The sequence below is a fragment of the Felis catus genome, chromosome B4 (genome assembly GCF_018350175.1).
Source record: "Felis catus isolate Fca126 chromosome B4, F.catus_Fca126_mat1.0, whole genome shotgun sequence".
Classification (NCBI taxonomy): Eukaryota; Metazoa; Chordata; class Mammalia; order Carnivora; family Felidae; genus Felis; species Felis catus.
In genome coordinates this window covers 79,141,242-79,157,424 of record NC_058374.1, presented here as the reverse complement: position 1 = coordinate 79,157,424, position 16,183 = coordinate 79,141,242, and the positions used below count along the sequence as shown (strand labels likewise).

Genomic DNA, 16,183 nt, shown 5'->3' with positions numbered 1-16,183 from the left:
CACCCACCTTTCACTCCATTCTTGTCACAGCTGAGGGCAGACAAATGGCCATTGGACACCTGGCAAGGAGGAGTGTGCCTCTTGGGTCCTGTCAGACAAAGCTAAGGAGGTGGCCATGCCCAAGCATGGGGCAGTGCCGGGAGCCACCCCCTGCCAGGTAAGCCTGCCACCTTAGCATTTTTACCATTTCAGATTATTTTCAAGGTGTGTTTAGTAGCCTGGAACAAACTTATTGCCTTGGAGGCAAACCCAACCCATGACTATTTGGGATTAATTATCTCTCCTTCGTTTGAGCCCAGCAACCTCCTTGATGTATATAAAGGGATTTATTTTGCACAGGCCTTCAGTTCCCTTCCCTCTTCCTCTGACTCTCAGTGTCCTGCTTAACTCTGGTACCTTTCCTTCACCAAGCTCCCTCACCATGAGCAGACAAGTCAGCAAGACATCTGGCGGCGGCGGCCAGGGCTTCTCGGGTCGCTCTGCCGTGGTCTCAGGAAGCAGCAGGATGAGCTGTGTGGCCCGCTCGGGGGGAGCCAGCGGAGGGGCCTGCGGGTTCCGGGGTGGGGCGGGTGGCTTTGGCAGTCGCAGCCTCTACAGCCTGGGTGGCAACAAGAGCATCTCCATCAGCGTGGCCGGTGGCTCCCGGGCTGGTGGCTTTGGGGGAGGGCGTAGCAGCTGTGGCAGTGGCTTTGGGGGTGGCTATGGAGGTGGCTTTGGTGGTGGCTTTGGTGGTGGCAGAGGAATGGGAGGTGGCTTTGGAGGGGCTGGTGGCTTTGGAGGGGCTGGTGGCTTTGGTGGAGCTGGTGGCTTTGGAGGGGCTGGTGGCTTTGGTGGAGCTGGTGGCTTTGGAGGGGCTGGTGGCTTTGGAGGGCCTGGTGGCTTTGGAGGGCCTGGTGGCTTTGGTGGGCCCGGTGGCTTTGGTCCTGGTGGCTTCCCTGGGGGAATCCAGGAAGTGACTGTGAACCAGAGCCTCCTGCAGCCCCTCAATGTGGAGATCGACCCCCAGATTGGGCAAGTAAAGACCCAGGAGCGCGAGCAAATCAAGACTCTCAACAACAAGTTCGCCTCCTTCATCGACAAGGTGATGAAACTCTGACCGGGCCCCCATTTCCAGGCTGGGACTTTGAGTTTAACATTTAGGATCAATCTTGGATGAGCCAGGCTGGAGGGAGATGGTTAGGAAGAGTCTAGGATCTGGGAAGATGTTCGGGGCTGATGAGTTTGCTGACATGGTCACCTGAGTAGGAAAGACAACGGGCTCCTCTTTGGACCTGGACATCCTAAGTCCTACCTGTCTGGCTCCCTGCTCAAGTCTCTCGCCTATTGCCTTATCTATGCCCAGGCTGGCAGCATTGGGAACACATGGAAAGAGCCATGGCTACTGGCAGGAAAGGGTCTGACCCAGGAGTGGGCGTTTATCAGACATGAGGCTTCCCAGGAGACCTGTTCCCTCCACGCTGCTGTGCCGGGCAAAGGAGACACATGCCCTGGAGAAGGGATTAGAGGGGCTTACCTGGAAACTTTAGTCTCAACAGGGCTGCAGAGGAGCTAGCAACCAGTCTGCACCCCTAACTGACCAGGTCAGAAGGAGAAGGGTGCTTGGTGTCCCCCAGACCAGGGTAGCTCACAGCTGTGGGCTCTCTCCTGTGGTGCTGATTGCGGCATTTCAATCAGTATCAGCTCCCAGTGATTCACATCCTTTGAAGGGCTGAGCGTCAGCAAGGCTTTAGGTAGGAAGAATGCCGCTGAGGCTCAAGCACATTTCTGCAGAGTGTACTGTCCTTTTGGACCTTGAGACAGAGTCACGAAGTCCCCGGGGAACACCGAGGGGTCATCTTTGCCATTCTGCTTCTGGACAGGGGCTACTTCCAGATTCCCCACCCATTTCTCCTCCTTCTGTAACTTTCCAAAGTGGTGCTGGATCTTTAGCGGCCCGACCCGAGCGGCCGTCCGCCCGTAGCCTCTCCAGCTATAGCAGAAGCCTAGCTTCGCATCCTTTCTGGGCCTCTGTGCCAGGGGATGGGGGGATTCAGAGGCTCAGTCCCACCTGAGGCGGGGCCCCTCCGCTCCTCTGCCACAAGTGTTGCCTGATGCGGCTTCCCCCCCGACGCGCGGCAGGTGCGGTTCCTGGAGCAGCAGAACAAGGTCCTGGAGACCAAGTGGAACCTGCTCCAGCAGCAGGGCACAAATTCCATCACGGGCACCAGCAACCTGGAGCCCCTTTTTGAGACCTACATCAACAACCAGCGGAGCTACCTGGACAGCATCCTGGGGGAGAGGGGCCGCCTGGACTCGGAGCTGAGGAATATGCAGGACCTGGTGGAGGACTTCAAGAAGAAGTGAGTGACAGAGACACGAGTGGGGCAGCCCTGTGTCGGAGCCCCGGCCCTTACTGCTTTCCTCCCACCCGCTGGCAGTGGTGCCAATGAGCTCATCTTCCTCTCCTGACCTTCGCAGAGGGCAGCTCGATTTGCTGGGCTCCCCACTCGCCCTCCTTCCCCAAGGACGAGTAAAGTCATGGCAAATGGGATGAGTTTAGGGCTGAGGGAGCACTTCCTCATGATCCCGGCCGGGGAAGATTCGGGTTCTAGGATCTGAAGATTGCCGGGGCAACTCAGGGCATGCTGACTGACGGTCTGGTTTCCCTGGGACCAAGGGGTTTCCCAGGAGGTGGGACTTCCAGTGCTAAAACCAGGCCAGTGTGCTTGGACAGACTGGAGTGGCTGGTCCTCCTAGCTAATAAGGGGCGAGTAAAGAGGGTGTGTTCAGCTAAGAGGGGCAGCAGAGGGATGGAGAGATGAACTTTCAGAGTTTCAGACAAAAGTGTTTATGACTACCTCGAAACCCAAACTCAGCTATTTCTTTTTAACCCTTACAGATATGAGGATGAAATCAATAAACGTACAGCTGCTGAGAATGAATTTGTGACCCTGAAGAAGGTAAGGCTGTGTGTGGGGTTCCCAGGGCTTGTGGGCATGCACGGGTTTCCAGCTGAGCTGGGGGAACCTTCCTACTCCACTGCCACAGAGCTGCTGAGTTCAGGCAGTTGGAGCAAAAAAACAGAAGCCAGGTGCATCATAGTCTGGAAAGATCCCCAAGAGTCAGTTCATTGGTTTTTCATTTTTGAGTAACCATCCCAGTGAGACACGAGTCACTCCTTCACGTGGAGACCAGTCTTGGACAAGGGCCGGTCAATCACCAGCCTGTCCTGACCCTTTCCTGTGACACGTGCAGTTTGTTGTTTGTTCCTTGTGGGGAACGAGGCCTTAATGCTTCTGTCTTTCTCAGGATGTGGACACTGCCTACATGAACAAGGTGGAGCTTCAGGCCAAAGTAGATGCCTTAATGGATGAAATCAACTTCCTGACGACCCTCTATGACATGGTGACGTTTCCTACTAAGAGGGGAGCCAGGGAGAGTGAGATATTCTCAGAGGCTGGGCTGCTTTGGTATCTAGGGCCCAGGAAGACTGAGCCTAGAGATAGGGCTGGCCCCTTGTTGGGGTTCCACAGGATGGACAATAGACACGGGTTCTCTGAGGGGCGGGGGGGGCAGGGTGGGGCAGATGCACATTCAGAACTGAGCTGGAGAATGGGTCTATTGTTCAGGAGTCTCTCTGCAGGCCTCTGCTTGAGAAGTAACAGGCCCCTCTGTGTTGGTAGGAGCTGTCCCAGATGCAGAGCCACGTCAGCGACACCTCCGTGGTCCTGTCCATGGACAACAACCGCAGCCTGGACCTGGACAGCATCATCGCTGAGGTCAAGGCCCAGTATGAGGACATCGCCCAGAGGAGCAAGGCGGAGGCCGAGGCCCTGTACCAGACGAAGGTGGGAGCTAGGCACCTCTCAGAGGATCCCTTGAGGGTCTCAGGGAGGCTGTGGCCTGTGGGGACTGCTGGGTGGTGGGTCCCTGGTGGTCACTGGGTGGACCCCTCTCGCTTCTACCCTCTGGAGATATCCTTCTAATGGCTGTTTGGCTATCCCTGGAGGAAGGTGGTTCCACTGTCCCTTGCCAGGCCACATGGGACTGGTTCTAGCTTGTTCAGAGACTGCAGGGTAGGGGAATTCCTACCACGGTGACCCAGATATTCTCTTCCCTGCTGCCACAGAAGTGTCCCTGCTGAAATAGGGTTCAATGTCATTTTAACAAATGCTTACTAAGCACCTCAAGGTTGGGTGGGTGATGTTAGGGATAGAGAAACAAGTCAGGCAAAGCCGCGTTAACACCCGATCTTCCCTTCTGTTCTCCAGCTTGGGGAGCTGCAGACCACGGCCGGCAGGCATGGAGATGACCTGAAGAACACCAAGAGTGAGATCTCTGAGCTCAACAGAATGATCCAGAGGCTGCGGGCCGAGATTGAGAATGTTAAGAAGCAGGTGGGAGGGCAATGCATATAGGCGCCTGGATGGACCAGTGGGGAGTGGGGCTGGGATCTCAGGACTCCTAGTCTGGAATGGACTGCTGGGGTCATCTCAGGCAGCATTGACCTCCGGCAAGTTCAAAGACTGAGCCAGTCCAGATGGCTGGTAATCCATGGGGAAAATATCTCCATAGATGAGGGAAAGATAGAGGTATTGGGGAGAGGGGGATGTTGCCTGGCTTTCAGATGCTTGCTATGGGGTAAGCTATGGTAAGACTCAGAGAGCCTGGGACCCTCCTGCTAGGCTCATCTCTTCCCCTGCCTCCCCCCCTGCCCCCATCCCCCAGAACGCCAACCTGCAGGTGGCCATCACCGAAGCCGAGCAGCGTGGGGAGCTGGCCCTCAAGGATGCCAATGCCAAGCTCCAAGAGCTACAGGCCGCCCTGCAGCAGGCCAAAGATGACCTGGCCCGGCTGCTGAAGGACTACCAGGAGCTGATGAACGTGAAGCTGGCCCTGGACGTGGAGATCGCCACCTACCGCAAGCTGCTGGAGGGCGAGGAGTGCAGGTGGGGCTTCCAATTCACTCTCCCTACCTTTCCTGACCTGGCGCACATGCTGAGGGTCAGATGAGTGACTAAGTGAATGGGAATGGAGGCCTTTTGTATAGAGAGAGGACCCATCATTGTCAGTAGGCCCTGAAGAGGCCTTCACCCGCCCACTCTCTCCATAGATGGCCAAAGTGCACTCACGACCAAGGGCGCACAGGGGTTCTGAATGAAACAGAATCTTTGCCTTTTCTGGCTGGCATCCCTCTGTGGACAAGGCTAGGGTACTGCTCTGCTTGGCTTCTGAATTCAGTTCTGGTTGCAATTCATCACCTTCATCCATGAAAAATTGCTGGTTATTTGCTTTGTGACAGAGCTATTTCTCTGGCTTTGTCCTGTAGGATGTCTGGAGAGTGCCAGAGCGCTGTGAGCATCTGTAAGTAGCCAGAATAACCATGACCGTGAGAACCGAATCTGAAATACCTGCAATCACACGGGCAGTAGCGCCTTATTTATATATAAAAAAAAAATTCTATGGAAGTTGGAGAGGTTTTCCGTGGGCAGAAGGGGCAGGAGACCTGCTTTTGTAATTATTTTGGGTTCAGGGCACTATTAATAGATGTCTATGGGATGGGGAGAATGCAGTAGGGAGCCTATTCATGGGAGGAGAAATTCTGGATCTTCTCCAGCGTGGGGGGCGGGGCATCAAGAGTTGACCACGAGTAGAAGGAACTATTGGGAGAATTCATAACCACTTAGCACTATGGGATGAGCACCCTATGCCATTAGAACGTGTCACAATGATCAACCGGTGCAAAGCTGCCTTGGTCGCCTCTCCGTCATCCCGGGCCCCGTGGGTCATTAATTATGATACAGCTAGGAGGGCGAGGGGCGCTGATCGTGGTTCTGTCCTCTCCCCGGCAGCGGTGGTCAGCGGCGGCGGCGCTGCAGGTGGTTACGGCGGCGGCTACGGCGGCGGCTTCGGCGGCGGCTTCGGCCGGGCAGGCGGCGGAGGCGGCGGAAGCGGCAGCGGCAGCGGCTTCAGCTTCGGCGGCGGCAGCGGCATCGGCATTGGCAGCGGCATTGGCAGCGGCAGCGGCGGCAGCGGTTTCGGCTTCGGCGGCGGCAGCGGCATCGGAGGCAGCGGCTTCGGCTTCGGAGGCGGCAGCGGCGGCTTCGGCTCCGGAGCTCGCGGCGGGGTCAGTGGCGGAGGCTTCAGCTCGGGCAGCAGCCGGGGCGGCAGCGTCAAGTTCTCCCAGTCTTCGCAGCGCTTCTCCAGATAAACACCATGCGCCGCAGCGCCTCGCGCCCCCAGCCCCTGCTCCCCGCCCATGTCAGCGACATCCTCAGTGCCACCCCCCACTCCCGACCCCAGCCCACCCTCCCGGGGCCCGCTCTCTGGGGGCTGGAAGACCCGGGGCACTGGATCCTCCATCCAGACTCCTGGCCGAGCGCTGCCGTGAGAATTTCAGGCGCCCTCTCGGGCTCCGGTCTGTGCCTGTGATTGTCCACGTGTGGCCTCAGCCACCGCCTTCTCCTGCCCTTGGGGTCCCCCCCGCCCCTGGTGGAATGGTCACCACTGCTGATGTATATAACACAGGGACCCCTCTGCCAACCGTTCTGTCGCCAATAAAGTGCATTGTGTTTCACATCAGGCCTCGGGGCCTCCCTGGCCGCCTTTCTCCCCATTGGACTGACTCCTCTCGCTCTGTGCCAGTGGGCTGTGCTGTTCACAGAACAGCTGGAGTGCTCTTCCTCCGCGACTAAGGCAGTTACTCCCGACTGTCCTGTCCACTGTATGGTATCAAAACGGGCAAGAGCTGGTGGTTCATTTGTTCTTTGAGCGCTGGGGGCCTGGTGGGAGGACATTCCAGGAGGCGTTATGGCCTCAGTTCTTAGAGGGGAAGGTCTGACCATGCACACATCGATTCCCTCCTGGCCTTCTCTCATTTGGGGGAACCTAAGAGGACCTTGAGTGGCTGAGGGGTTTGGGGACAGAGGGTTTCTTTCCTTGGCCCTGGTCCCTACTCCAGCTGACATCCTGAAAGCTTTCTCCTTATCAAGGTGCACTTGGGAAAGTGTGAGCTGCTAGAACTCCAGGGCTGCAGGGATTTCTTGAGAGTCACCTATCTCGAAGTCGGGCCCAAACAACGCCAGTCTGCTGACAGAGCTCTGCAAGAAAAAAAAAAAAAAAAAAAAAAAAAAGGGTTCTGTGTCCATTACATCTTTCCTCCTGGGAGTACGTATTAGAGTTTCTGAGAAGTTTTGTAGCAAAGAATACCTGTTAGCTGTCTTTAACGAGGCATTTCCCACAGAGGCCTCCCTTCTGGGTAGACGACTACCGACACCCTCAGAAAATGTCCTGCACCTGTCTGCATGCACTCTGGGTCCTCAGGTGGTGCGCCAGCCATGGAAACTTCCAGCACCAGGAAGCCCTGATAAAGTGTTAGTTGGCCTTGGCAGTGCTGTCTGGAATGTCATGGCTGGAAGAAACTCAGGCACAAGGAGTCCAGGAGCTTCATTTGCAAAGGAGGAGACTGAGGCTCAGAGAGGTGGAGAGGCTTGCTTAGGGTCATAGAGCGTCTGAGGGTCTGAGCCGGGAGTACAGCCGGGTATCCTGAGTCTCGAGCTCCTTCCACTGGCCCACACTGTCTCTGAGACTACAGTGGCTGTCCTCCTGGCATGGCCAGCTGCCTGGGTACCCAGAGAACACACAGGCAATGGAGTAGAAACATTTAGCCAAGCCAGGCCAGGGAAGCAATATATCCAACTCAGGCCAAAGCTGAATTTCTTTCAGAGAAGGGAAATGACAATTAAACAAAGAAAACCAGAAACTGGGGCTTGAGGATTCATATGGAAATCGCATGTTCACACTTAGCAGAGCAATCCAATGCCAGTTCTATCTGAGCTCCCAGGAAGGCTGTTTGGAGGAGGTGGGGTTTGGTAGCTATTGCTTCACCTTTGGGCAGGAAGGTGTCTTTTCTGGCTGGCATCCCTCTGTGGACCAAGCTAGGTGGGGAGACCCAATGCCTGCCCCAGCTCAGAGGGTTGGCCCGGTGGGAAGGTGCCAGGCCAGTGACAGGACAGCTGCTTCCCCTTGGATGAAGTCATTATTAATGAATTCCTTCCTTCAGCCAATATTCATTAACACTCGGGCACTGGACTAAATGTTGGAGATACAGCCGTGAGCCCTGCTCTCATTGTGGTAAGGGAGCACATCAACACAGTAAGCAAACAAATAAAATAACTTCAAGCTGTAATAAGTGCATGAAGACGAGGACCCAGGGGCCGAGCTGGAGAAAGGCAGGGCTTGTGAGCAGGCTGGATGTGGGGGTAAAGGAGAGGGAAGGTGTGGCTGTGCTTCCTGGTTTCCTCCCACCCAGTGGGAGCAGCTGGGTGGCTGGGTGGGAGCAGATGGGTGGGGAGGGGAGGGCAGTGGAAGGGAGGGGTGGAGGGGTGGGATGGGTCAGACGAGGCCCTTCAGGAGCTCCACTTTAGACAAGTTTGAGCTGCTCATGAGGTAGACATCTGGCCTACAGTTGGAGCAGTGAATGTAGATTCAGAAGGGACACCTGTTAAGACCGGAGACTCACATTTGGATGTTGTCTGCATAAGGACAGTCAGGGGAGTTTCTAGAGCCATGGGAACTGATGAGCTCTCCCAGGGAGAGGAAAGAGAAGAGGGACCGGGCTGAGCTCCAGCATCTAGAGTTAGGGAGAAGGGAACAGTCAGCTAGGCAGCACAGCCTGGTCTAAGTTTTCCAGAAACTTGGAAGCCTGTCCCTGAGAAGTCAAGGGGTTTCTAAATGGGCTCCAAAGGAAAGCCACAACAGGGCCAGACTTCGTTGGGACACTGTCCACTGGTCTCAGAGTTCACATTCAGCCAGTGGCCTCTTTCCTTTGCTGCTCCTCCCCGGATTCTGGTCTATGCCCACTGGCCCCTGTGCATCCTGTGGGCATTTATAGGAGACCTCCCTTACCTAAGTAGCCTTCAGGTGGCAGGGAGGATCCATACAGCTTCTTAAAGAGAGAGTAGCCAGGGGTTAGTCTGGCTCAGGAAGAATGGCACCACAGAGAGGGCTATTTCTTGGAGATGTCATTGTCTCAGAGGAACGACTAGGCAGGTGAACTTGGTGCCAAGCCCTGAGACTGAAGGAGTTAACTCCATGCTTGGCTGGATAGTCTCCGCCCAGCCCTGATTATTTCTAATCTAGCCTGAAAACACTTCCAGGGAACTTGCCTGCTCCCAAGTGCTCCTTCTTTTCCTTCTTGGCCTCAGCTTTCACAGAATTTCTTTGTGAAATTCTATGGTGATTTTTCAGGCTCTTAAGTCTCTGGGCTTGGGTTGGGTTTCTTGCCCTTGACTAGACTTTTTTATTCTTTGAGTAAGGAGCCAATTTGTGCTGTGCTGTCCATTCTTCTCCTGTCCTCTGAGGCATGCTTGTTTGCTCACGGGGAAGCTCTCAGAGATTGTTGAACAATGCTGACTTGTATGCCCTAAACTGGGATTTGGGGCCATTGGTCAGTGGTCAAGCATTTCTTTTGTTCTCTCTGCTTTTTTGCACGTTTCCTCCTTGGCTGCAGAATGGTACATCCTCCTGAGGTGACACGGGGACCCCACTACTATCCCTCGCCCCACTCCCATCCCCATCCACCCCTCTCTGCCTCCTCCCTCCCCAACCCCCACCTGGAAAGAATGCTGAAAACAGCACCTTCCTGTTCTAAGAGCTTCTTGACCCACTGGTTCACACATTCCTTGACGTTAAGGAAACCAAGATGGGTTTTTAGATTTCAGGTTATTTCATTCTTGTTCCTTCTGGGATGTAGGCTATGGGCCCGAGCAAGTATCAACAGTGATGGTAACACAGCCACAAAAGTCTCAGTTAAAGAAACCAGGGGATTGTTTCCCCCACAAGAATCTGCCTCTGGATAATCCAGACTGCTGATGATCTGGATTTGCATAGAAAGTTCTGGGTAATTTGTAGGAAAATCTCTATGTGACTTCTCTGTTTTGCCCAGAGCTGGGTGGGGGCTGGTTAGCCAACCATTAAAGATCTCGTCTATTGGGATTTGGGCGGCCCCTTCCCTTCTTCTCAACAGTTTCACCCATGTGGATTCTCCCTCCACCTCCAAGGCCAGAAATGTAGACACCCCACAACAATCTTGGGAAGCCTGAGAAAAACCCACTTGAGTTCTGAAAACACTTCTTCACTATTTTATCTATGTCCCTCACTAGCCCTTCTGGGATTCAGACTGCACAGTACACATCTCTCTTGTGCCTAAAATCAAGCTAACCACCACCAATAATACCTCCAGTGCCATTGGCACAGGCTGAAGGTTGAAGACTGAAGTCTAGTTGGTTCTCCTAGGAAACTGATGGAGGTAACGTGGGAACAATCTGATAGCCTTGGAATCCATGGTGACATCAACTTCTGGAGAAGACAGGGGCAGGAAGTGATGGTTCTAGATGGCAGTAAGGCATGATTTTCATTGGGGGAATCTCCCCTCCTCCACCAGAGAACATATGGCAACGTTGGGTGACTTTTTTGGCTTTTGCAACTGGGACAGTGCTATTGGCATCCAGAGGGGAGAGGACTGGTTGCTACTTAACATCCTACATTTCAGGGACAGAGCCCAAACAAAGGATTATCCAAACTGAAGTGTTAATAGGGCTGCTGTTGAGAAATTCTGGACCCACGGGAGGAGTCCTCTCATTCACCCCTCTCCTTAGGGAAGGATACTTGTCTAGCTTGGTTGTGGTTATAGCTGAGCTGAATAGAGACCATTCTCAATTTGAGGGAGGGAGATATTTTTAGAAGTTTGTTCATTTAAAATGGAAATGCCCAGGGGCCCCTGAGTGGCTCAGTCAGTTAAGCGGTTAAGCATCTGACTCTTGATTTCCGCTCAGGTCATGATCTCATGGTTTGTGAGTTCGAGCCCTGCATTCGGCTCTGTGCTGGCAGTGTGGAGCCTGTGTGGGATTTTCTCTCCCTCTCTCTCTCACTCTGCCCCTCCCCTGCTTATTCTCTCTCTCTCTCTCTCTCTCTCAAAATAAATAAACTGAAAAAAAAAATGGAAATGCCCTTCTATTCTGGGCAAAGGCACAGGAAACGAACCAGGCAAGCAATGTGACCTTATGTGGGCACTTGCAAGACCTGTGCCAATGGCCCGGGGGGTCTTGCAGTTCTGGAATAAACTTGGCTGTTTCATGCCTCTGTGCTTTTGACAGTCTGTTCCCCTTGCCAGGAATACTCACTCCACCTTCAGTGACTAGACCAGCTCTTAGTTATCGTGGAAGATCACTCGGGCACTGCTGAGTCTGGGGTCTGTCTGTGTTCCCTTTGGACCTTTCCTCACTTGCCCTTTTAGATTAAAATGACTAGTTTCACGTCTGTTCTCCACACTAGAATGGAAGTAACTCGAAGGGAGGGACACGCCTTCCTCATCTATACGCTTCTCGCTGCTCACAGTGTCACATGGGAGACACTGAATTTTACTAAGCTGATGATGTGCTGGAAAAGGACAGGGTGGGCTCTTCGACTGCTGTCCTGACACATTTAACAAAAACAACATGATTAAACAGCTCGCTTTTGTTCGGCACCTCCTGGTACAAGTTGCACACTGGGCAATTCGCACGTGTCATTTCATTTAATCCTCACCAGAGGAGGCGGGTGGCAATTATCCCCATTTTCTAGATGAGGAAACTGGGGCTTAGAAAGGCAGAGTAACATGTCTGGCATCCTCAGATCCAAAGCCTACACTTGTAACCACCGTGCTCTGCCGGCCTCTGGGATGCCCTCTCTTGTGCTAGCTCCGGCATGTGGGTGCTAACAACTCTGCAGAGTCTTGAGTTGCCAGAAGTTCCAAACCTGGTTTGGTTCCAAACCAAACCCGAAGCTCCTATGTCAGTAGGAGAGGTTTCTCCATGGTTCTGAGGCCCTGTGAGGGGGCAGGTCCACCTTCAGGTCTAGAGAGTTCGGCTCTCCAGTAGAGAAGCCAGAGGCCAATCGGGGGAAATATCTTGATAGTGAGAGAAAGTGATCTCTCTTTCTCTCTTTAATTTTTAAATTTTATTTAATCTCTTTGATGCCAAAGAGGAATTTGTAAGGTTTAAAACTATTTTCATTAACACTAGTTGATGCTTCCAGGCACATCACATTCTGGGGGTGGGTTCTTTAAATGTTTTTTTCTTTTTAATGTTTATTTTTCAGAGACAGAGAGACAGAGCATGAACAGGGGAGGGACAGAGAGAGGGGGAGACACAGAATCCGAAGCAGCTCCAGGCTTTGAGCTGTCAACACAGAGCCCAATGTGGGGCTGGAACCCACAGACTATGAGATCATGACCTGAGCCAAAGTTGGACACTCAACTGACTGGGTCACCTAGTCTCCCCGTGTGGGTGAGTTCTTTCAGTGAGGAAGTGGACTTTTCTCTCTGGGTGCTGTAATTTGACTTGCTGAAGCTCACGTGAATTCATGACAGGCTTTGGATAAGCTAATTAAAATCCTAGGTTCGTCAGTAAGTTAATTAACCTCACTAAGCTTGTGTCCTTATCTATAAAAATGTGAGTAAAAAAAAATGTGAGTGAAAATTCTGACCTAGTGGTGTTTTTATGACAATTAGAAATGATACTGAGGGTTGATGGTGGGGGTGGGGGAGAGGGGAAAATGGGTGATGGGCTTTGAGGAGGGCACTTGTTGGGATGAGCCCTGGGTGTTGTATGTAAGCGATGAATCATGGGAATCTACCCCTGAAGCCAAGAGCACACTGTGTACACTGTATGTTAGCTAACTTGACAATAAATTATATTAAAAAAGAAATCTAAAACTTTTGGTAAAAAAGAAAAAAAGAAATGATACTTGTAAACAGCTTAATTCAGTCCTGGTGTTATGGCAGGCACTCAGTCACTGTTAGCCATTTTTATATTCTTTTTACAGATGGGTGAAAGGAGCAAAGATTTGAAAGAGGAAATTATTTTCACTAAATCATAGTCCCCACAATCCTGGGAAGTATGCAGTAGCTCAGTGAATATTGTTGACTTATGGACTGCATTAACTGATGAGCCCCCGGAGCAGGAAACTGGCTTGGCCAGGCATGGAAGAATGGATTTTATGTAACCTGCAATACCGATGCTGTGATTCCTTGTCACTTCATGCAGAAATCATCAGACTTCAGTGCCTCATTGACCTTAAACTGGGCTACCCCTTAGAACTCTTCCCACCTTTCAGCCTCTAAACTGATAACTTCTAGGAGGGCTCTGTACATCAACATCGTCACCAAAAGGACTGCCATATGCTGACCACCTGCTCTGTGTAGGGGCTTCTAACACTACTTCCCATAGTCCTCATGGAAACCCAATGAGGTGGTTATGCTAACCCCCATTTACAGAACAGAAGACTGAGGGCAGAGAGTAAAATGACTCGCTGGAGGCCTTGTAACTGGAAAGTAGTGAGGCTGGGGTTTGAACACATGCCTAACTCCAAGGCCTCTATGTTTTCCACTCCTCCAAGACAAGGAAGGATGGAAAGGAGGTGCTGTCATTTGACTTCCAGAAAATTCAGTATGCCAACCAAAAGGGATGAGACCTCTTTCACTTGGTGCTTCCCAAGGGAGGATCAATGACTTTCAGAAAGACTCAGCAAGAGAGATCTGGGTTTACAGGAGATTGGTCTTCAGGGACCAATAAAGAGAGTTAGCTAGTAATATATTTTTACTGTTCATTTGTTAAATAAAGTTATTTCTGTAGTGATAAGTTTGTATTTTACGTTATTTTTTTAAAGTTTTAGGGGCGCCTGGGTGGCGCAGTCGGTTAAGCGTCCGACTTCAGCCAGGTCACGATCTCGCGGTCTGTGAGTTCGAGCCCCACGTCAGGCTCTGGGCTGATGGCTCAGAGCCTGGAGCCTGTTTCCGATTCTGTGTCTCCCTCTCTCTCTCTGCCCCTCCCCCGTTCATGCTCTGTCTCTCTCTGTCCCAAAAATAAATAAACGTTGAAAAAAAAAGTTTTAATTTTAATTCCAGTTGGTTAACAGAGTGTAATATTAGTTTCAGATGCATAATATTGTGATTCAACACTTCCCTATATCACCTGGTGCTCATCACAAGTGCCCTCCTTATTCCCATCACCTATTTAAAAAAACTTATATCTTGGGGCACCTGGGTGGCTCAGTCGGTTGAGTGTCCAACTTCGACTCAGGTCATGATCTCACAGCTCGTGAGTTCGAGTCCTGTGTCAGGCTCTGTGCTGAAGGCTCAGAGCCTGGAGCTTGCTTCAGATTCTGTGTCTCCCTCTCTCTCTGCTCCTCCCTTACTCACATGCTGTCTCTCTCTCAAAAATAAATAAAGATTAAAAAACCTATATCTTTATGAGAGAAGATGTTACTTGAACGATGCATTCGTACACCGTGTAATGTCCAATATAAGTTTTTATTTTAACCTGGTAAGAAAATAGAAAATGACAATTCCTAGTCCAGAGACAGCAGATCCAGAATGACTGTACATTTTTCTTTTTTTTTGGAGAACAAATTAATGGTTATCTTGAAAATTGGATCTGTGAATCCACATGTATGAAGGGCATGTAGCTATCAGCTCCCAGGTGGAGAGGGATGTCTTCTCGCTTTGACCTAGAGGTAGTGACTGCTGTCTTATGATTCATTCTTCCGCTCACAATTATATTATGGGCAACTGTTATGCGTCCTCACCGCAGTTGAACATCAGAGAACAGATTGGCTAGAGGGAATAACTTTGCTTGGTGACCATCCCCCCTAATTTGTAGGTAAGGCAATAAGGATCCAGAGGACTCAGCCATCCGGCAACTTTTATAAAGAAGGTTCTGGCAGGCCAGGGATTAGAAGAGCTCAGACTACTGGCAGCAGGCAGCCCATTGAGACGCCACTGCTCTAAAAGATCCTGCAGTGAATAAGAGAAATATTGCCGAAGATGCTAACTCTGTCTCCTTCTAGCAGCTTCAGTCAACAGCTGAGAGAACAAACCCAACCAGCTAAAGAAAGCGATGCTTTGGCAGGCTCAGGAAATGTGGATTAGGGGAGCCCAACCCAAACCTGTGTTTTTGTGATCTGCCCATTGCGTCTCTCTATTCCTCTTCCCCATCATAGGCTAGGGTGACTGACATAAGCCACACTTAGGAGACTGCCACCCGCTGCCTCAGCACTGGAGCCAAGGGAGGGGAAGACAATCAGAGACACTGATGTCTGGTTTTGTTTGCTTTGGGCTCTCACTTGGAGCTTCAGGTGAGCCTGGCTCAACTCTCTTCCCAGCGAGGTATTTGTTCTTCTGCTTTTAAGGGAATTCCAAAGAATGAGACTAAAGAGCTCACCAAGAGGGGCTGGCCTTCATCAGTTGATGGGTGGAGTTAATGTCTCAATGAAGAGCCCAACACAAACCCCCTTCATGGATTGTCTATGGATGGATAATATTGACTGCAATATCCAAACATTTGTTGGTGGACCATATTTAAATCTCAAAACAATCCTGCAGGTGGGGTAGGATCCTCGTTTTACAAATAAGAAAAGAGAGGCTCAAAGAAGTCAAGTACCTTGTCCAAGGTCACTCCATAGTGCGAGGTAAACAAGGGGTTTGAACCAGGTCTGAAGTTCATGATGACAGGCTCTCTGTTAGACCACAGCTACCTTACTCTTGTGAGGCATTTAATGATTTTCAAGGGACTTTCACTTATGTTATATCCTACGAGGCTCCCTACAAACCACTGAGGTAGGAAGGGATTTGACTGATGAGGACACAGACTTAGTGTGTTAAATCACAGCCCAAGGTCACCAGCCCAAATCCCTCCCAGCAGAGGTCATGCTCTCTACTATTCCAGCTTGGGTTTCTTACTCTCCATCCTCACTTGGCTTCCTTTTGCTACCATCCTTTGGTGAGCTGCTCAGGGGTGCAAAGTTGTTTTGAGAACAACCAAGTCCAAACTTAAGTTATCTCCTTTCTCCATATCCCTAAATAGAGTACTAGCAATAGCTCGGTATACAGTGTCTTACTAGGTGTCAAACACCATGCTACACATTTTATATTTATTTAACTTAATGCTCACAAAAGCCCCATGAAGTACCCACCATTATCATACCCATTTTATCGTTGAGAAAACCAAGGCACATAGAAGTTAAGCAATGGCCAAGGTCAAAGAGCTAGTAGTGAGTGTGGAGCTGGGATTCTAACCAGGCAGACTGGCTCTTGCCAAACTGCAGAACAAAAAATTAAGAATTAGCTGCAGAGTACTTAAAATTGATGGATTCGAGGATCTTCAGG

At 51.3% G+C, this 16,183-nt stretch overlaps 1 protein-coding gene across 1 annotated transcript; it reads left to right on the top strand.

Annotated features, from left to right (window-relative positions):
- The first annotated feature begins 336 nt into the window (after positions 1–336).
- KRT3 (keratin 3) lies at positions 337–6,556 on the top strand. The gene is made up of 9 exons (XM_023257101.2): positions 337–1,081; positions 2,119–2,339; positions 2,879–2,939; positions 3,289–3,384; positions 3,663–3,827; positions 4,251–4,376; positions 4,708–4,928; positions 5,309–5,343; positions 5,832–6,556. Exons 1-9 carry the CDS (start codon positions 422–424, stop codon positions 6,188–6,190), a joined length of 1,944 nt encoding a protein of 647 aa, XP_023112869.2. The 5' UTR covers positions 337–421; the 3' UTR covers positions 6,191–6,556.
- The last annotated feature ends 9,627 nt before the right edge of the window (positions 6,557–16,183 follow it).

Excerpts from the sequence above, each read along its gene's own strand:
- KRT3 (XM_023257101.2), top strand. The coding sequence starts at position 422 with ATGAGCAGACAAGTCAGCAAGACATCTGGCGGCGGCGGCCAGGGCTTC. Across the intron at positions 2,340-2,878 it reads GTGGAGGACTTCAAGAAGAA|ATATGAGGATGAAATCAATA; the intron begins GTGAGTGACAGA and ends TAACCCTTACAG. Across the intron at positions 3,385-3,662 it reads TGACGACCCTCTATGACATG|GAGCTGTCCCAGATGCAGAG; the intron begins GTGACGTTTCCT and ends CTGTGTTGGTAG.